The sequence below is a fragment of the Anser brachyrhynchus genome, assembly GCF_964034855.1.
Source record: "Anser brachyrhynchus genome assembly, chromosome: 19".
Lineage (NCBI taxonomy): Eukaryota > Metazoa > Chordata > Aves > Anseriformes > Anatidae > Anser > Anser brachyrhynchus.
Genome location: NC_137712.1, coordinates 10,439,778 through 10,461,206, shown reverse-complemented (window position 1 = coordinate 10,461,206; position 21,429 = coordinate 10,439,778). Strand labels below are relative to the sequence as shown.

The window sequence follows — 21,429 nt, the reverse complement described above, 5'->3', positions numbered from 1 at the left end:
TGGTTGTAATTTAGGCCCGGGTACCTCGGCGGATTAAATTGCATTTATTCTGTTATCCTTAAATCTGGTTTGTGACAAAGCAGTTGCACAAACCGAGGGCACCTCCTGCCCCTGGAACCAGCCCATGGGCAATGGGAGGACTGGTGGGGATCCAACGTGTGCCAGAACGCCTCTCTCCTGGCTCTAGCTGTGGCACTCGTGGGCTTGGGTCTGCGGGCTGAGCCTTCTCCTAGTGCTAAGTAACCATCACGCATGGGTGACTGAAGTGTGTTTTTTCTCCTAAAATCTTGCAAGAGTGAGGTGTCGCTTTCCTTTTCTGTAATGGCCTCATCAGATACTTGGCTACAGCGTGGAAGTGAGGTTCAGAGCCTCCTCAGCCTCGGAGCAGCCCCGTCTCACCCACCTGGAGGTGCGCGAAGACCTCCACGTCCTGCTCTGCCCCTGCCACGCACCCGGCTCTGGGGTTCCTTCTGGGGACAGGCCTCCTAACGCTACCTCCGGGGTCACGCTGAGGCTAGTTACTCCTCCCTTTTTCTGTTACTTCCTCTTATTTCTCTCACGCACCTCGTTAACCCAACCCTTTCACCTGAAGTCTGGCTGTTGTCGTCTGTCCGGCAGTGCCCCTGCTCCGGACACCACTTTGTGGGGTCGCTGCTCCTGCCCCGCGTTCCCCGCTGCACTCCCAACCCTGCTGCGGGGTTTTCACCTTCCCGACCGTCTCTGGTACCTGCATCCAAGACCTCCCCTTGGAGCCTCACGTGAGGATCGTGCTGGGCCTGCCTGGCTCCCCCGTTAGTGTCCCCATGTTGATTTTGGTCCCCGTTGTGCTCAGCCAGGCCTGGTCCCACCCCACTGTCACAGACCTCTCCTCGTGCTGCCTGCCTGACCCCAGCCAGGGCCGGCTGCCGGGGCCGCGCTGCGACTTTGCTTAAGGGGAAGCTTGGTGCTTGCTTGCCGGGCAGCCATCTTCTCAGGCCAGGGGTCCCGAGAGCAGCTCTGCCTTCCCCAGCCTCGTGGCAGTTGTTTTAATCAGAAGACGCTGCTTTTCCTTGCGACTGCCGTCCCTGCATGCTCCTGGCTGCAGCCAGCTGGGTGGCAAAGGCACGGTCTTTGTTAGGGGTGAGTGGGGGGGTGTAGGGAGGAGGTGACTGGAGCTTTAAGTCCTCTTAAAAAATCAATACGAGGAGCAAGGAAAAGTATTGGAATTGTAAATCAAGTGAAATGTTCCAGGAGGTGATCAGAATGCTTTCTGCTGAGCATTTTCCTCAGCGTGTTTTGTTTGGTCACACCGGAGCTGTATGGGCTTCAGGTGTGCGCTCCGGAGGCAGACTGCTGGGTTTTGGGTGGCTCAGATTAGTTCTGAGGCAAAGAGGAATAATTCCACTGTTGTTCTGGAGCCACAAAACTGGAAACCACACCTGTTGGCCTTCAGGCTTCAGATATTGCCCCAATTAGTAGCTTTGCTGTTTCCTCCTTAAAGGCCTTTAGGACTTGTGGCTGTAATGTCCAGGTACGTTGGATGGTCCTTGCCATTCCTGAACCTCCTTTGGGGATATTTCGATTTTTGGATAGATCCTCGTGCTGTACAGCACGCATTTCATGCACACCTGTGGGTCTTGGTCGTGACCACAGTGTGTCTTGGCACGGTGCTGGGCATCTCTAATGGGATTCCTACAACAAACCCAAAGGTCCCGCTCCGAGGTAATGATCTGCGAAGGAACCAGTTAATACAAATGCCTGCTTCAGTTGGGATCTAGAGAGGCTTGCAAACATGCCAGAGCTCCGTAATGGATCTCTGGAGGGAGAACAGTACCTGGAGGAGCTCCAAGTCCCACCTTCTTCATGCGGATCACTAAAGAACAGCTCCCTCCTGCGCCCGCTGTGCCGAGGTTTTGCCTGTAAGCCCCACGCCGCGCTGGGGACAGCGCGGGGTCACAGCGAGCTGCTCCTCTGGGGAGGATGGATCGGGTTTTAGACGTGGTATCTGCTGGGTACGCTGGGAATAAACTGCCCTCCCTAGCGTTTCTTAGGGAGTTTTTCGGCAAGAAGATTTTTTTTTTTTCCACTCTCACAATGATTGTAACAGGATTTTATTCTCCTGCAGCCAGCTGTTAGCAATTAGCAACTTGATCCATTCAGTCCGGGAACGGAGTTTAACACTTTCTTGCCTCTGTGAGGATGTTGCTAATCCTGTTTGTGCTGGTTTCAGGCTTGTGCTGTAGTGTTGGCACTTCCCGTGTACGTGGGCAGGTCATAAAGCAAAGCAGGGGACTCCAGTGCAGCTGAAGGAGCTAGGAAGAAAAGCGAGCTGTCTAGGCAGAAAAAGTCATTAGGAAGACGATTTCCGAGCAGCTTGTACAGAGGCTGGTAGTTGGTGTACTCCTGTCTGTTCTGGCACGTGGAAGTGTGCAGTTGGGAAACCAAGTCTACTACCAGCTGAGATGTGGACTTAGCAAAAACTCAACGTCAGCAGTTGTTCAAACAGTTTCCAACAGGAAGGGCTCCAGAGCGGGGCTGAGGCTCCTCTAAGTACGGGACAGGATCGAAAAGCGTTCTCGGTGCCCTTGCTCGAGGCAGTGACAGCTGCAGGGCACGAACAGATGAGAAGTGACGCGGTTTGCTCCCTGCGTGCGGCTCCTCTCCCGGGACTCCCCCACGGCCTCGGTGGTGGGCCAGGACCAGCCACCGAGGCCCAGCTGCTGGGTCCCCGCGTAGGGCTGACCTGCTGGGAGCATTTCTTCACGGCCACGTACAAAGGGGAGGATTCGTCTCACGTAGCTGTGGCTCCCTGGGGATTTGAGGCTGGTCCGAGCCAGCCCTTTGGGTTCCCTCTGCCATCGCTGCAGAAAGCCGCCTCCTGAGAGGGTTCATCTTGCTTGTCGTGGACACCCTTGGGCACGGGGCTGGAAGCAGAGGTCTCAGGGCCAAATCCAAAGCCAGCATTCGTGGGCACAGAACTGCACAGGTGAGCTCCGGAGCCAGCTCTGAAGCTTTCCTCGTCTCTCCTGGAGAGCAGCCTGGCTTCTGGCCACATCTTCCAGTTTCAGCTGGCAGCTCCCCCCGGCCACACCACTTGTGTGTGACCTGCTGAGCTCCCCGTGCCTGTCATGTCCTGGGGAAGCCCCAGGCCCACGGGGTGCTGGCCGCAGCCAGCAGGGCAGGATGGGGCCGGCACCGCTGCTGCTCCCGCTGGCTGCTGGCGCGGTGCTTGGGCACTTCTGTGACCTACCTTGCTCCCCCCAGTTCCCTCTTCCCTCATGTTAATTTTTACATTCTGATTGCTGTATTCAGGTGGCTAAATGACAACGTGATGGCAATACAATGGGTGTGATTTAGAACATGATCTTTGCAGAGATGGGCATTAAATTACGGTGTTTGTTCTGTACCTGGTCGAATGAGATAATGTTGCTGCTTGTCTTGCACGTCGTATCTGTTACATTGCAGGAATATTGGTGGCTGTTCTCATAACCTGGTAAGAGTTGTGCTAAGTTTGTCATCCTCTTAAAAGGCCAAACCCTTACGCGAAGACCTAGCGCCTCTCCTGCAGCCACTGGAGCCCTGCGGTGGTGGTAGCCTGTCCCAGTGGGGCTGCGGGTGCTGAGCCACAGGATGGGTGCTTCTTCATCCCCACGCTGTACGGCTCCCCCTGGGCGGCTGCCTCCCTGCTACCGAGCCCTTTGCTGGGCTTTTGGATCAGACAGGAGGCCACGGCATTCGAGCACTTAAATCACATCTGGGGTTGCTCTGATTCCTTTTCTGCATCAGCAGCCGTCTCTTGTCCTCACCTGGCAATGTACGATGACTTTTGCTGCTCTTTGGCCACACTTTCTCTTAACCCTGGCTGACCTACAAGGCACGTTCCCAGAGGGTTTTGCTGGGAGCTGCCTGTGTCTGTACATGCGCCTGCTGCCCTCCTGCTGGCCAGGCCCTTCCTAGGCTCTGAGGGCACGGGGCAGCGGGGTGCTCGTCCTCTGCCGCCTGAGGGCTGCCCCGTATGGCTGCCAGCTGCAAAGCCTCCGTCTGGGAAGTCACTGGGGAGATGTCTCCAGGGCACTTTCCTCCTGCAGGGACCCCCTCAGGAGCTCACAGCTCTGTTCCATGGCTGCTCCAGCCCAGGGCCCCAGGGCAAGACCGTCTCCAGCCCAGGCTGTGCCCACAGAGCCCAGGGCCATGGTCAGGGCACCCCATGCTCTCTGCTGGGTTTCCCACCACCTATGTCGGGAAGATGAATAAAGTGAAAGCCTTAAGACCCATGATCTTCTCCTTCCTAAGGCCCTGTGTGAGCACGGTGTCCTCTTGCACACAGCTCTCACCAGTTCCCACTGGGAGCCCTGCGTTGTCAGCTGGGGCACCCTAGCAAACCGCCCGCACAGACGAACATCCAGCTCTGTCTTCAAACTCTGCTGCAAAAACGTCTTCACAAAATCGCCCTCCAGGGAGTTACAGCAAGTCTCTGCTCTATGGCACCTGCAGCTGCACCGTCTGTCGCGGGGTCCCCTCCATGTTGGGGGGAGACCATCACGGATGCACACGCAGCTCGCGAGGGCTCGCCCAGAACCTCTCTCCTGATGGCTGGACCCCGCTGCTGAGACATGGGCTACCTCTCCTCGCCTCTGATTTGCTTTTACACAGCCACCACCTCAGGTTGCATGAGGTCTCAGGATCACAGACCCTTGTTATGGCCGTGGCCAAGGTGCTCCCAGGGGTCCCAAGAGGTGGCTGAAGCAGGAGGTGCCCTGGCAATCATAAGGCCTTCTGCCCGTTGTTCGTAGTGTCAGGGTGCTGGGCACAGCACCTCGGGGCAGCACCCGCCTCGTTGGTTCCCCTCCTCCCCGTTTGGTTTTTCCCAAGAAGGCCCTTAGGTCGGCTGTCGGGCTCGGAGGCGTTTTCTCTGACGGAATCCAGCAGGGACAATGGCCAGTAACAAATCCTTAGGAAAGAGCATAAAACCAGGGCAAGCCGCAGTGATTCTAGCCCTGATTTAGCTCCTGGGGGTCCAGCTGGGGGATTTCTGGAGCCAAAGCTTTTACCTTCGGCTTTAAGAACCCATAGTGCATCTTTGTAGTGAATAAAGCCAATTGTTGTGGTATCCACAGCAACTGAAGGCTGAGACTTGTACAGTTTAATTATGTTGGGTGGAAAAAATACAGCCTTTTGTCACAACTCTGAGCTAATGGCATCTGATGCTCTGTCATTCTTAGATGTGCATTCGCACTGGCATGGTGATGGTCCCTTTCTCTACTGACAAATCCTAACATCCACTTTTGCCTTTTTAATGCCCCTCTGAGGATTTCTAAGCAAATACCTTCTGGCTCTGGCAATTTTTTGTTTATCGTTTTGTTCTGTTTTCTTCTACCATTTCAGTACGAGACAGACCCTCTAGCCTGCCTTCCGTAAAGCAATCTTCCAGGATGGGAACCTCCCGAGGCAGTTTGTAGTGAATGTGGATGCAAAGAATTCGCGTAGCTTCACTGATAACACCTCCAGGAACAGGGGTTGTATCATGGCTTTCCACTGGAATTGCCAGAGTTTAAGCCCTTTGCAGTTTTCCTCATTTCCAAACAGGAAATTAAGTGTACTTGCATGTGTGAGTGCACATGCTTTTTTGGCAGCCACGTAGATGTGAAGGGAGAGATTGTTTTCACCCTGTTTTAGACGTTTATCTTGAGATCGAGTGACAAGTTTCAGAGTGCCTGCTTGGAGCAGGCAGTTGGCGCAGGTGGAAGGGTGCATTTGGATGGATCAGTGCCACTCGGGGAGCCCGGCTGGGCCACGCAGGTTTGCTGTAGAAGCAGCTGCCGGACTCGTGAATATAACGAGGAAAGCAATCAATAAATGGGGGAGAGATGACTTTTCATTGGACTTGTTTAAGAGCAGTCATTGAGTGTGTCCGCACGGTAGATGTGGCAGCCGAGCTGGGTTATGTTAACAGCACCAGAGGTGATGTGGGTAATCAGGCAGCTGTTCGTTCATCAGCGAGCCTCTGATCAGAAGATGGATCAGAGCAGGGTCAGGACGCTTCTGAAGGCATGAAAAATTGCCCAGCCCATCACGAGGCAATGACAATATAGCAAGTCCTGCCTTGGGAGGACTCTCATCTCTCTCTGCTTTGTCTTTCAGAAATGTAGACGGCAGCTGCCACCTGTGAAGGACTCGCGCCCATCCGACCCTGTGCAGCGCCTCCGACTGCTACCATGATCTTCTGCATGCTGCTGTTGGCCTCACTGCCCGAGCCCTCTGGCACCGAAGTCAACCCTGGTAGGGAGCTGCCAGGCTGGGAGGGGACCGTGCCCTCTCACCTTTCATGTCTTCATTCGCAGCCTTTTTTTTTTGCCTCTCATGGTGGATGCACGTAACTGTAATGAACGCACACAGTCACTAATGTAGTCCCTGGGTGCCCGAGATGGGTGGTCTTCCCTGATGGCTGTGCTGGAGAGGAGCACCTGACAGTCCCTGGAGGGCTCAGGCACATGGATATATATTCCTTTCTGCACCCACCTGAGGGTCTGTGCCCTCAGCAAGCCTGCTTGGAGCTCTGGGCCTCTCTTCATCTCTTTGGCCATGTGGCCTGCAGAAGAAACCTGGCTCTAGAGTGGCTCAGAGAGCCTTTGCTTGCTGTGGAAAACAAATTACCAGTTAGCAAACCATAAACCACAGCTCTCCAGCCAGCAAGCAGAGTTCTGGGGAGAGAGATGTGGAAGGAAAGGTTTAAAAACCTTACCTGGCTCAAAGCAAGGCTAGAGACAGGGTTACAAGCCTACGAGCCCTTGGGGAGGGAATGCCTTGTTGTCCTACAGCATGGAGCAAGCTGGAAGTCTGACAGAGATGAGTAAGATAACGGTCTGCAATATATTGCGAAAATCACAATAATGAGGTGGTTTCAGCCAGAGACAGTCTGAAATAATGATTGTAGGCCTTTTTCAGCTTGTCCCAAGGTGTGGCGAGACAGCAGTGCTACCCTGAGGGGCTTGGTTTGCCCTGCTGCGTCTGGCTCTGCTTGAAGTCCTGTGACTGTGTCTGGCTCTGGCTGCTCTGGCCTGTGGATGTTCCCGGCAGCTTGAGGTCACTGCCACTGAACAGAAGTGACGCGAAGCCCGTGAGGAAGCTCGGCAGGCATTGCTGTGCCTCCCTCTAATGCCCAGCTTTGAGCAGTGGTTGCCAGCTGGTTCCGATGGTTAAAACTAGTGGAAGAACAGGACAGGGAAGACAGCAGCCAGAGGGTCAATCACGTGCAGATCCCTTTTGGCGGTAGCAAGTGCAGAAGTCAGCGCACCCAAAGGTGCAGGAATAGCTCTCCCACCGCAGGACCTGGCTGGTCGAGTGGGCTCTGAGCACCAGGCTGTGGTACCACCCTCTCGCAGTAATTTCTTTCACTGAGAAATGAGCACGTGGCTTTGCTGGTTCTCAGTTCTGGCTGTGGCTTCCTCCAGCAGCTTTGCTTTCTCAGCTCCCCCAGCTGTTCAGCTGCCTCTGTCCCAAGGGCTGTGCCCTGTTGTTCCCACCCAGACGCACAGCCCAAATGATGCCTCTTCCTTGTGATGCCCTGATCTGTTCCAGGAGCTCTCTGAAGCCTCTCCAGACTGGCTGCAGGCCTGTAAGCGATGCAGGTGCCTTCTGAACCAAAGGGGCTGCTTTGTGGATGATGCCAGACCTGTTTGGGAAGGATCCTGTGTAGTCCTTTTGCCATCAGATGTTTGACCTCACTATAAGAGATGTGAGCTGTGACGTTTTTCTCACCCTCTGGGTGTCTATCTGCGTGGCAGGCAGGTGTGTCCCCGGGTGCATAGTAAGGAGTCGGAGAAGTCTGAGCAGGAGTCTGATAGGATGCGCATTTTGGTGAGAGCTTTCTGCTGCTGTGAATCGCAGCCGCCTGTAGAGCACATCCCTCAATGCCAGGGCCGCTCTGGCTTCCATCTGCCAGCCCAGGATGTGTGAGCGAGTGAGTTTTGTTCAGGACTGCGATAACTCCCAGTCTCCAAGAGTCCCTGCCTGGCTCTCCGTGTGGCATTGGTGTAGGGGCTGCTCTCCTTAACAAAGGTGAGACCAGAGAGGACTCCCACTGCAGAATCACAAAAGCCCTTTCTGCTTTCAGGTGACAATTCTGCCCTTTTGGGAACTCTCTAGGTACTCACCAGTCAGCAGCCTACTAGCTTTCCAGCAATGGATTGGATTGTACTGGTCTATGGTGGGACAGGTCAGAGTTAAGCCAGGTGAGGCCAGGCTGGTTTACTGAACTTACTGTTTAGCATCAGAGCAGGGTCAGCGCCTTGGGTTGGTTTTAGCAGCCACAGTCATCGTGCCTGAGTGTCGGGACTGACCGCAGCCAGAGACCAAAACCTTCAAAACCTTCTAGTGATTTCTTCTGTAAACGGGCCTTCTACGAAACCTCAGACAGGTTCAATCATTGATCCTCAGATGGATCGATGTTCAGGGTAGACCAGAGGCCTACCCAGCTCGGTGTCCTGATTCCAGCAGGATCCCATCCTGGCTGGTTCTGGATGAGTGCACAGGGTGCTTCCCCCAGCTACCCTCTCAGCTGACTGCAGCGAGCTGCTTCGGAGCTTTCTGAGCTAGCACCGTGTGTGTTTCCGTTTGGTAGCTGTTAGTGCATGTTGACTCTGTGAGTTTAGCCGATTTTTGAAGCCATGTGAAACTTTGGCATTCGTAGTGTTTAGCAGATTAAGGGTGCATATGTTGGTTTTGAACTCAGCTACCTGATCTTTTGATGCCTCCTAGTTCTGAGATTTTGAGAGGCGGCAAGGGATTGTTCAGGATGTAAATGATCTTTGTCATACGTTAGTAATTTATTCTGTCATGAGTCTGTTGATCCTTCCTTGTGCATCATCTATGTTGCTTTCTTTACCTTTTGATGGGAAAAGGAAGCTATATTCCATAGCTGACCAGCATCTGACCATGCATGCAGACAGCTGGGTAATGGTGTGCTCTGGTTTTTGCATTCTCTGTTTGATTTTATGTGCATTCAGCTGCTCATAGAATGGTCTCCTTCCTCTGCATGGTAACCCACGTATCCTGAAGGAGCTGTTTTGGAGTCTTAGTTGTGTCTGTACATTTAAGTTGTTCTTCACCTAGTTCTTGCACTGTTTTACTGCAGTCAGACAGTACCCTGGGAGCTTTCTTCTGTCAGTTGGAATCTTCTTATATTAAATAATCTGAGGTCATCAGCAAACATTGTCATCTCACCATCCATCTCCTCTACAAAATTATTTAATAACATATCAAGATTATTGAATAACCGCACACGTGCATTGATGCTGTGCCTGACAGCAGCTGCAGCCCAACCCTATCGCGGTAACCTCTGTGCACAGGCATTTCTGCATTAAATCTGGCAGGTAAATTCAGCCTGCATTTCTTCTGCATGGTGGTAATGGAAAGGTGGGTTTCAGGCTTGTGTCTTGTCTCGTAGCTTCAGAACCCAGTGAACAGCCCTACCCAGGCTTGGTGTAAGGGCAGCGGTCATGAGAAACGGAAACGAGGACACCCGAGGCAGTGCCCTCCCCGAGGGAAGGGCAGGCAGAGCTGCTGACGTGGCAGCAGGCAGCGTGGCCGTGGGGATGTGCTGAGGATGCAGCCGGCACGCGTCCTGCTCTGGAGAGGCTGCAGCATGTGCTGTCACTTGCCTGTGTCACGCCAGGCAAGGGGAAGAGCTGGGGCTGCTGCGAGCTCAGGGCACAAAGACCGATGCTGTATAAGAGGGCGCGTTTCCTTCTCTTCTGGGACTTGTCAGTGACTGTGTTTTTGCCTTTAATTGTTTCATGATTTAATCCCATATAACTTCTTTAATCTACTGTTGATGTCAGTCTGACAAAAATATCTTGCTTGCCTGTTTTGAATACTGAGCCTTAATGAATACATTAAGACTGAGTTTTCCGAAGCATCTCTAATATTCCAAAACATATTTAAAACATGACATCAGAGGGGAGGGCTTGGCCCGCATAGATTTGTGAGCTACGTCTGCACTGTCCTTGGTGGATTGAGCTGTGTTGAGCATGCAGAACCCTGTGGCTTGAGGCAGTTGTCTGTACACCTTGGAGGCACCAAGCTGGAGTGAGAAGCATGCCTGGAGAGAAATGCTTGCTCCGCTCATGGCTAGAGGCAGGGGCAGACCAGGGTGGAGCAGTGTGGATGATCAGGGGCTTCACTCAAATGTAAGCTCTAACCCACAGTGACACAACGGTGCGGATGTTTCCATAAGCTGGAGTTGTTTGGTCACCTGTGATAGGTGCTCTTTAACTTCTCACTTATGGTGAGAATAATAACAGTTGTTCTTATTGATTGCAAGTCAAGCATCTGGGTTACTCCAGAGGAAGCAGCAAAAACTTTAACAATTACTTCCTTTTTATGTTGCACCGTTATTCCTATATAATGTTTCATTGTAGAATAGCTCCATGCAACCAGTAAGACTAGTATGGGTTTGGATTTCTTGTTCTTAAAATGCTTCTTTGTAAAGTTTTTGCTGTGCCAGAACTCTGCTGAATGACACTAACTCTGAGTGTATTTCATTACACATAATTTTAGTTTATAGCAATTATGAAGTATTTCATCCTTTTTATTTGCATTCTAACTTTATCGTTACCACGTTTATTCCCTAGGCATGATAGTCTTTTAATTAAACTTGTCTGGTGATTTAAAAAGAGTTGGTACTGATTCTTACTTGCTTTTGTTCCCATTTTCAGCTATATGCCGTTACCCTTTGGGAATGCATGAAGGGACGATAAGGGATGAAGACATCACTGCTTCCAGCCAGTGGTATGATTCCACAGGACCCCAGTATGCACGGTAGGTTAATCCCTGACAAAACGTGTAACTTAAAAAAAAATGAAATGTTTTTAGATATCCGATATGATTGAGAAATAAGCTTTTGCTTACCTTCACCCTTGAAGTACTGCATTGCTGCAACGCATAAAATTCTGACTCAATATTAAGAGTTGTCCCCATGAGAGTGAAGTGGTAGAGCTGTCAGAAAGGTGGTGATGTCTTGGTGTTTGGAGAATTGCGGGATTTGGCTGTACAAGGCTTTGAGCAGCACAAGGGAGTTAACCCTGCTGTGAGCAGGAGATTGGACTAGATTTCCAAAGGTTGCTTCCAACCCTGGTCTTCCTGTAGTTCTATGAATAAATCTCTAATGGATCTGTGAAGTAAAGGTCAGCTAGGAAGAGTGCTCCTGGGACTCTTCCTGAGCGTTTGAAGCTAAATCATTGGAAATCATTAATGAGGATGGACTTTTCAACTGAATCCTATTGAAGAAATGGGCTGTGTCCACTTTGACCCAAAAACCTGGAAATCATAGAGTTGGAGAACTGTTAAAAAAGCAGCTTCAGAATTTTCTTTCAAGGTCAAGCAATACTACGGTCTTTTTCATGAAGTCAGCTTTTCGTTTTTGTTGTTTCGTTTCTCTTGAAGCTACTAACTGATGATTTTCAAAATATTTACAAACCGAAGTTTCCTTAGACTTGGTTTTTTTTTTGATGATATCAAACATTCCTTTAGTTTCTAAGCGAGTCAGATAGGAATTTCAGGTAAACTACAATGCGTGCATTTTTACAAAGAATTTGGGCCATCAAAAATCATAAAACTCTCCTAATGCTTGATTTTGTTGTTAGTCTGTGGTAGATCAAAGATTTACATGTCACGTGTGTTAATGGAGTTCTAACAAGCCCCTGGGCCTGAAACCCAGGAGATACATTTAGTTCTCTGAAGTATGGCTTATCCCTAGCTCTGCAAATACCTGAGGCAGCACTTACCATCTGCTACCATCATCTGTTTGTTAGGGCAGCTGGGCGTCCACAGAGTGCAGACATGAAGACATCCCGTAGCTGACTTAATTTTGTTAGAGATCATAGCCGTCCTACGCAGATGTCTGCCCCTGTCATTTCACAATCACCTTCATGCCTTTCGTGTAACTTGTTTTACTTGCCACATCTTGGAAGAAAGTCTTGCACAAGCAGCACATTGTTGACCAACCTGAGACAAAAGTCTTTGCTCTAGCCTGTACCTTGACCTCCAGTGTCTCCTGCTGGGCACTTCTTTCCTTGATGCATGAGGGCTGACAGCACTCAGCGATCCCGTCAAGTAGAGCTGGGATGGCTGTCAGAAAGACAAGGACCTTTCAAGGGCTTCCCATTTGCTAGAAAATCTGTTGTGGAAGATACCACAGCCATCTTGTTTCCAGATAAGTTTTCCACATTTAAATCTTTCACCATCGTCTGGCTTGCACAGCTCAGCCTAGAGAAGCCTAGGTAAGGCAGAGTTTTCTTTAGTGGCTCCACCTACTGATTGCTAGAGCACCCTTCTTGGCATGCAGTCTCCAAGGACAAAAACCTGAAGCTCTGCATCTGGTGCCACAATGTTCAACTCCTAACCAGACGGTTCCGCATCATGTCACTGGCAGTGTCCTCTGCTAGCAAGTCTGATGAATGAAAGAAATGTGAAAGACGTTTTGAGATGACCCAGAAAAGTTTGTAAATGGGCAGAGCTTTTCTTTCTAAAATGTTTAAGATAGCTCCTCTTCGTGCTTGTTAGAGCTGTAGCAGGAGGTCGAACAGAGGTTGAGGCTATACTGTGTAAGATGTAGAAGCAAGGATGCACTTTCCAGGCATGATGCTAAAAAGCAAGCAATATGCAGTTTCCTACTGAGTAACGTAGTTGTTTCTGATCAGCATTAAAGCATTGCTTTTGGGAAAGAAATGACTTTATAGTTAAGGAGACGTAACTAAATCCAAGGGAGTTGATCTGAACAGTGCAAAACTGGCTACAGCATTCTGATAAGTCTCAATAGACAATCAGCCCAACAGGGAGAGGTGTTTGGTAGCCAACTATCATCTCACTTGCTAATAGGCCTCTTTCACCCAGTTCTCACAGTTTCAAGGTGTCTCCGAAGCTACTGGGAAGGATGGGTCCTTGGAAGTCAAGTTTTTTTAATGTGCGTGTTTTCCCCCAGGTTACAAAGGGAAGAGGGGGATGGAGCCTGGTGCCCAGCTGGCTTGCTGCAACCAGAAGACGTACAGTTCCTCCAGATTGACCTGCATAAGCTCTTTTTCATCACCTTGATTGGGACTCAGGGACGGCATGCCCGTGCCACGGGCAAAGAATTCGCCCGTGCTTACCGAATTGACTATAGCCGCAATGGAGAGCGCTGGATCTCCTGGAAGGATCGTCAGGGCAGGAAGGTGGGTGTAGTAGGAACTGAATCGTGGAGCATGCAGAATTCAAGTCAAGTCTCTATGAATTAGACTGCAGAAGGCATGTCCTCTGTTTCTTGCCTGGTGCATCCTACTTTCTTCTGACTCTTCCCTGTTTATCATCAGGCATTCAGTGTCCTCTGTCTTACTCCTGTGTTTGCTATGATGTTGGACTGTTATTCCCCTGACCTGCTTCCCTAAATCACAGCCGTTGCCTTGACTAAAAACTGTGGCTTTTTGCTACCTTTCTGTCCATAGTCAAAACGTTATGTGAATGTCCCTCTGCCAGCTGGACACTCACCTTTAAATTGGAAGCTGCAAAGCAGATTTCTGTTTTGTGATTAAAAAAGAAAGGGAGGTGGCAGAGAAAGGAGATAAGGATCTGGATGTCTGGTAGCAGTGTTTAATGTAGGGAGCTATGGGGAGGAAGAATTATAGAGGGTAGGAAACGTACTCAGCACGCATACCCAAAGGGGCTTCTCTGCAGCAGTCTCCTGCTATCTGCAGACTCAAGCACACGGTGCAGCACTAGCAGCACTCTGGTCATGTTCATAAGCCTTCCTTAAACTTCCTGGGAAGGAATAAGCTTGTCTGAGTTGGATCACCCTGCTTCAAGCTGGCTTGAAAAACCCTGCCTCAGGAGGCTGAAGACCTAAGCCAGATTAGAAAGGTAGCGGGTACAGTGATATTTCTAGCACTGGGGTTGCTTTGGAAGTCACAGCGGGGTCTGTATTTAATGCCAGAGATCGTATTAGGTACTAATACCTAGTAGTATTAGTAAAGACCTTTGGCTTTTAATATTACTTGCCCGTCCCTCAGACTTCGTGTGCTATAAATGCTCTGTTTGTAGGCTGGAAAGAGAAGTTCAAGCGCTGTGGGGGTCACTGTTCTTCACTGGTATGTTGTTAGGTGAAGTCTGCGTCTCGAGTAGCACCAGAGTTCAGTTGGTCACAATGTCCACAAGCAGCTAAATGCCCCTTTCTCCCCATCCCAGTCCTGTGAAGGGCAGTGTTCTCAGGCACTCACGTCTGTGTTAGTGTGGTCAGTTATTTGCAAGATCTCCCTCTTAACTCATAATAAGGTAATGAGCATGTATGAGCTGTGTGTGATACTATAATCTAAACTATCCCCTATTCCATTCTGTGTATGTGTAAGTCCACGTATATTCTGTCACTGTGTGCACGTGTTCTCCATCGTGAGACCTAGAAGTTGTCCCTCCTGGTGTCCTTAGAGAAGATGCTTCTGTTCCTCTGCTCCTGTTGTTCTGGGCATGATGTGCACAATGGTGTTTTACTCCTGCCATTTCAGCTCCTCTGAAAAATGACTTTCTGTAAAACATGTACTTTTCAAAATGTGTCAACAGTAAGGGGCATAGTCCATTAGTGAAACCCTTTTTCAAAAGCAGTGTGGTCTGGTCAAATCATTTGGTAAAAATGTCCTGTAAAATCATTCAAGCCTTGCAGTGACATGTAGATGTAGGTGCAAGATCCTGGTATACTTGTTTGTGTGCATTAAAAAGGCCTCTTCCAGTTCTGCAGTTGATAGATGCCCAGTCACTGGGATTTTGGACTGCGATTATGTGAGCCTGTCTTGGCATGTTTCTGTCCAAGGAGGTCAAATGAATGGTTTTGATCTCTAAATAAATAAAAATAAAAATACACGCACACAGAAATACCAGCCTTCTCTGGGCTGCTGAGTTTCGGACTTCGCAGGATGTTGGGTCATCAGACATGTAGCATGTGCTGCTCCTCACCAGGAGTCGCTTCCAGCTCTGGTTTGCTCAGTAAAGGCAAACGTTCAAGCTGCTGTCCCCTTGTCTCTGGCACCAGCTAAGGATGGTGCTCTCCAGTGGCACTGATGCTGCAACACTGTGGGATCCTGGTCCCTCACTGACTTGTGGCATCAGCCACGTGTGGAGGTTTGCCTGCAGCACCGCTCCTTCCCGATACTGTTGGGAGCATTGGTCGGCACCAGCAGCAGCTGGGGCTGGAGACAGGTGTTGAGTTTGTCCACAGGCAGCTTGTCACCGTGTGCTCAGCAACCTAATGGCAGCTTGTGGAGGTGCTGTGCAAAATGCATCTTGTCTTCTGCTTCTCTCAGAAGATGTCCATACAGGGCAGGCAAAAATGTCATTTTTTCCCTGCTATGCAGTTGGTTCCTGAAGACAAGGATTATTTATGTCCCTGGTTCATTGGAAGAAGTCATGGGTGTTTCTCCTAGGAAGAGGGATGGTAAGAGGCTGCAGATTCAGAGCCTGTTGAGGAGTCTCAAGAAACAAACTTTTTGACTGTCCTTTACCGAAGAAGAGTTAGTATAGCTCAGTTGGAAGGGACCTACAAAAATCACCAGGTCCCACTGCCTCACCACTTCAGGACTGACCAAAAGTACAAGCGTGTTACTGCGGGCGTTACCCAGCTGCCTCTTGAGCCCTGACAGGTTTGGAGGCCCTGATTGCCTCTCTGGGAAGCCTGTCCGGTGTTTGACCACCCTCACAGTAAATAAACTTGTCCGAGCGTCCAGTCTGACCCTCTCCTGGCACAGCTTTGTGCTGTTCCCACGTGTCCCATCATCGGTGACGGGAGAGCAGGGACCAGCACCTGCCTCTGTGCTTCCCTCAGAGCAGTGAGGCCTCCTCTCGGCCTCCTTTTCTCCGGACTAGATGGCCCAAGTGTCTCAGCCTCTCCTCTTGGCCATGCTTTCCGTCCCTTTTCCCAACTCTGTTGTCCTTTTCTGGATGCATTCAAGTTTCTTAACATCCATTCCGCGTTGTGGAGAACATGTCACGTTGTGCAGACCTGCACTCAGTGTTCAGGCTGAGGCCGCAGCAGTGCTAGGCCTGGTGGGAGTCACCTTGTTTGACCGGCTGGCTAAGCTGTGGTGAATGCACCCCAAAATGCGGTTTGCCTGCTGGCACACTGCCTGCTGGGCACGCTGCGGGCTCACGTTGAGCCTGCTGGCACCAGCACCCCCGCTCCCTTTCTGCAGGGCTGCTCTCCAGCCACTCGTCTCCCAGCCCGTCCCTTTGCCTGGCATTGCTCAGTCCCAAGTGCAGAACCCAGCATTTACCCTTGCCTAATTCTGTGTTGCTGATGATTGCACGATGCTTCAGTCTATCTAGGTGTCTCCTGTCCCTTAAGAGAGTCAGCTTCTGGTTTTGTTTGGTCAGCTGCTGGGACGGTGCAGCTTTGCAGGCCTGTACAACGAGGTGCAGGAAACTTTCCCAGCTCTCCTGGTGCAGTTCAGAGGACCCCCAGAGGTGACCTCCTCTCCATTTCAGCAGCCTTTCTGTGCTGTAATCCTGGCTCATCTTCAGAGAGATGCAGCCTTCTGAGCGGCTTCCTTTTGTGGTACCATAAGTTCTCCTGCTTCTCAGTGTGCTCATGAGTCACCCTTATTCTCTGGAGATCTTCCCTGTGAAGGGGAAGCCACTTTTCTGCTCCCTTATTGGCCTCCCTCGTCTTTTAAGTTGCCCGTACACCGGCAGTTGCAATCCATGTAGTCTTCTGAGCAACCTCAGCCTCTGCTTCATCCTTCCCACGAGTAGTATCTTTGGACAGGAGCCCCCACGCTTGTTGCTCACTCTTGATGTCAAAAGTGTTTTTATCCTGTCTCTGTAGGTCCAGACCCTTCCAAAATCCCTTAGGCACTTTGTGCCCACCACCAGCAGGGAGGATGGCTGCTTCAGCTGTTTCCACTCGCTGACTGCCAGAACGAGCAGGGGACCCTTCCCAGAACTGCAGTGAGGCTGAGGGGAAGGGGAGGTAAAAGTTCCTGACGTATCAGGCCACAGTTCAGCAGGATGGGGTGATTATGGCAGTGCTGTGGGAACTTTCGTCCACCAGCTGCTGCGGCACCTCTGAAATTTTGTTGGCTTGTACAGTGTTTCATAGAGGGTCCTGATGTCCTTTTTCTGCCAGGTAACTAGCGATGAGGGAAAGAGAGGCTATGAACTAGTAACTCTGAAGGTCTCTGCAGCATATGGTCCACATGTGCATTCATCTCCCACCTGCCTTTCTCCTCTCCCCAGAGTACTGCCTGGGTAGGAGAGGGGAGCAGCAGCAGCCGCCCCTCTGCAGGTACTGTGTGGGAAATCTCTCCGGTCTGAAGTGATGGGGTGCAGTTACACCCCTGTACACATGAATCGCACAACAGGGAGAAGTTACTGATAAGGACTTCTCTTCTCCAGGTGATCCAAGGCAACATTGATACGTATGACGTGGTCCTGAAAGATCTTCGGCCTCCCATCATTGCTCGCTTTATCCGGGTGATCCCTGTGACAGAGCTGCCGATGACTGTCTGTATGAGGGTGGAGCTGTACGGCTGTGTCTGGTACGGTAAGTAGCAATTCCCATGCCTGCCACAGGACAGTAGTCCTTGCACAACGCTGTCTGGGGCTCACCTGTGTCCCCAAGTATGCAGAGGGAATTCCAGGCCCACCGAACTGCTTCTGTTGGTCCACATCATAAATGAAAGGATCATGTGGACAGAGATGATGGAAGGCTGCTGCTGCTGTGTTTCTGAGGTATATGGCCTTCTCTTTTAGATGGTTTGGCATCCTATAGCATTCCTGAAGGAGGGACAATAGCGGCTCCTGGCTTCCCCATCGTTTATCTGAATGACTCGACCTATGATGGCTACCAGGAGCGCAGGTGGGAGAAGTCGTCCTGTTCTCTCTCGGTCACTGTGCAAATTCTCTATTCTTACGTACCTTTTCATTAGTGTCTTGTATCCCCAACTCTTCTTTGGTGAGACCTCTCTGGCTGCAAGCTAGCCTCTTAATTCTCCAAAGCATTTGCTGTTTCAGTGGCTTTGTTGTTCCAGGTCCTTTGACGTGTTGTTAGTTGCTATTTTAAAGGAGGGCATGGGCTCATGATGTGACAGATTCATTCCCCCCAGCTGGCAAGGGCTGGCAGGAAACAAACTTTTGTTTTTGGAAATTGTTGGTGCTTCTCTTCAAAAGGAAGTCTGTCATTATACAGCTTGGTGCTGTCTTTGTTCATGGCTTCTATTTTTGTGCGGTGTGATGTGATGAGACAGTCCTGATGTATGGGATTGCCTTAAAGCCCTCATCACTCTTGGTCTCTAATTGTGACTATATTCAGTGCACTGATTTCTTTATTGGGTCAGGTGTAGCTTTAAGCTGTCTTTGATACTGCAGATCATAAGGTGCTGCTACTGTTCTGTTGCCCCAGATTGGAGTGGAAGAGCTGGCTGGACCTTCAGCCCATGTAGTCCCAGTGTCCCTGGAGCAGATGAAGGTCCTTCCCCTCTCCATTGCTTTTGTTGCTTCTGGAGTTTGGTATCTGAAGTGCATTCTCCAGCCGACTGCATCTTAAACTGTTGCAGGAGGTCTTCAGGGTAAACTGGGCATCTGAGAAAATGCTCAGCACTTGAACTCTAGGCTTGCACTTGATAACTCTGAGCTTCTGGACAGATTTCAGACACTGTTTTTGAAAAGAAAGCTCTGATGGACTTGAAACAACTTGGAAAGCTGCATCACTCCCTGCAAGAAGCTTCAAGTCAGCAGAGATACCGCTGCCAAAGTGGTCTGAGAGGAAGGTGCCCGATTAATCACTGTAGAGATTTCTTGGGTATGATGCTTTTCCAAATTGGAGTCAAAAAGACTAAAATAACTGGATTTCGACAGCTCATTACAAGGACCATTAATTTTTCATATCATTGAGATTAATTAGATAGGGTGGTGTGTAACTAATGTTTTGAGGTGACTATGGTTTAACCAACAGTTAACTTCTGTGGAAAGAGTTCATTAACAGTCGGAATATGAAATATTAAATAACTTTCAGACATTGTGCAACCACTTTATTTGTTGTAAATGGATTTGAATGTGTTTAGATGGCTTGAAACCTCAGATAGACTTGGGCATGGGTCTCCTCTTGAGGCAGCATATCCCTGCTTGTGCAAGAGTGTGCCTAATAGGTGACTTCAGTGACCTGTTGTCATCCATTGATTTTTAAGGTGCTTATATTCCAAGTCCTATTTCATATTTCATTAACTTCCATGAAAGTTTTTACTAATGCCTAAAATTCCTTATGCTTAGAGGTAATTTCTAAGTTATTTGTGTTCTATTATGCTTGGGATTAAAATATGGGTTTAAAAAGTACATTCTTCATGAGTGAAGGATGTTGCAAGATACCAAGTAACTACGTTTGAAAGTATCAGATACTAACCCGCACTGAGATAGCGGGAGGTTAGATATAAAAGAAAAGGTGGGTTTACAGGTGCAGAAAGAAGTAGGTGTTGCACTTAGCTGTCCTGCTCTAACTTAGGAAAATGAGTTTGTTGGGGAATGTCAGGAAGCTCTAAAAGCAGGCACAAAACCCAACGTGCTAAGCGAGGAGTCGTTAGGGCTAGTTGAACTCTAGGTTGCGTGCCTGCCTAGTCTGGAAGCAGGAGTCCACCTTTTCCAACTGTTAGTCCTGCTTTGGAGTTCACAAGGTATGCATGCCTATGCAAATCCCTCTGATTTGAGGGCACACCTGGAATGGGCTTGGGGACCTTCAGCTTATTCAGCTTCAGCATATGCAGCAGCAGCCCAGGTTACGAAGACTGCCCAGAGGAGCTGAATGAAACAAGCCCAGGGAGCAAGCTCGGGCACTAGTACTGCTGAACTCTTTGTGCTTAAGACAAGGGATGTACCAGGAATAACTGCCGAAAGGCAGATGGATCAGGAGTGTTCCACATCTGGCATCTTTTACTCTGTACAGCTTCTCAGCACTGTCCCAGTGGGCTTCGCAATCTCAGATAGGAAGTGAAATGAGGTAGGGTCCTGGGAGAAGAATCTTAATAGCTTTGCAAGTGGGGCCAATAACGCTCTCCTCTTGTACAAGCAGCAATGCCAGAAATAATCCCAGTTACAATTGGCTGTGGCTGGGTGAGCTACCCATGGTCTCATTGCTGTTTTCTGCTTTTCTGTGCCTGTCTGCAAAACTTTCCCCCATGATTTCCCCACGGTAGGGAACTGGTTTCTTCCCATGCAGCTCCATGGTAAAATGCTGCAAGTAAAAGTTGCTGCTTGGAGAACATACGCCATCGCTGTCTGTGGTCTCTGTTCTCCTTCTTGAGAAACTCTGTTTGTAGCTGGGCTTTTCTGTCAGTGCTTGGTATCAGTGCACAGACTCCTGCCTCTTCCAGAGCAGAGGAGGCTTTTAAAAGCCCAGTCTGAACAGAATAAATGTGATGTTGCCTGATAATAGGGAACCAGTTCTTGTCCAGGATGTGTGAAGAGTAAACGAACAAATGTTCTGGTGCCAGCTGAAGGACCCAAGTGCTTTCCCTCTGAGCTCTCCCAGCTGGGGTCTATGTAACTGTTGGCTCTTTCCTGCTAGGCACTTGTACGGCGGCCTGGGCCAGCTGACGGACGGTGTGCTGGGACTGGATGACTTCACGCAGAGCCACCAGTACCGTGTGTGGCCAGGCTATGACTATGTTGGCTGGAAGAACGAGAGCTTCAGCACGGGCTCTGTTGAAATGGAGTTTCAGTTTGACCGACCACGGAACTTCACCTCCATGAAGGTATTCAGCGTTGTCCCTCTGCAGCAGCCTGGGGTGGGCTTTGGGTCTGGGCACTTCCAGGTTACCCCTCTGGGCTCTGTCCCCAAATCCAGAGGATATAAGGTGCCCAACAGACAGCAGAAACTACCAGAGTCAAAATTTGTGCAGGAGATATCCCAGTTTTGCTGGTATAGGTAGGTGAAGCAGTGGAATGCTTGCCTCTCCGGAGCTTGGGCACTCTCCTTTCAGTATTTGGCTTGAATAACTAAGGAATAAAAAGCAGACACCTGAAGCAGTGTTTAGGCAGCCCCTGTTGGCAATTAAGATGAATTTAGGATGCAAGCTGCTTACTGTCTAAGGCCTGCCTGACCCTTGAGGTAAAGGAAGATGGTTGTGTTTCCATTTTCACCAAAAACTTCTCTGGACACCTCGGTCTGCACCTGTGCTGCGAGAACTTACTTAAAACACACAGAGGAGAAGGGTGAGCTGAACTTTTAAAGTCTGTAGTAAACAGCAGAATCTCTTTAAAAGGATCAGTGGCTTTTCTTGTAAAGATTTCAAATGAAGGAGAACCCACCACATCCTTAAGTAAATTGTTTTGGTGGTTACTTACCCTGGTTTTATTTTGTCTATTTTTAACTTGCAACCCCTGGCTCTTAGCCTGCTTTTGCTGGCAAAAAGTAGGAATCCTGCCTTCTCAGAAACTTTTTTGCTTCTA

General features: G+C 49.9%; 1 protein-coding gene across 2 annotated transcripts in view; it reads left to right on the top strand.

The window, feature by feature from the left end:
- The window catches only part of LOC308180209 (discoidin domain-containing receptor 2-like), a 60,310-nt gene that overhangs the window by 20,614 nt on the left and 18,267 nt on the right, over positions 1 to 21,429 (top strand). For both annotated transcript variants that reach the window (XM_080561428.1, XM_080561427.1), the window contains exons 2-7: positions 6,121 to 6,258; positions 10,695 to 10,797; positions 12,959 to 13,187; positions 17,386 to 17,533; positions 17,743 to 17,848; positions 20,546 to 20,732. In XM_080561428.1, the coding sequence (XP_080417554.1) occupies positions 6,195 to 6,258; positions 10,695 to 10,797; positions 12,959 to 13,187; positions 17,386 to 17,533; positions 17,743 to 17,848; positions 20,546 to 20,732 (837 nt within the window). In that variant the 5' untranslated portion in view covers positions 6,121 to 6,194. The remainder of the gene's footprint in view (positions 1 to 6,120; positions 6,259 to 10,694; positions 10,798 to 12,958; positions 13,188 to 17,385; positions 17,534 to 17,742; positions 17,849 to 20,545; positions 20,733 to 21,429) is intronic.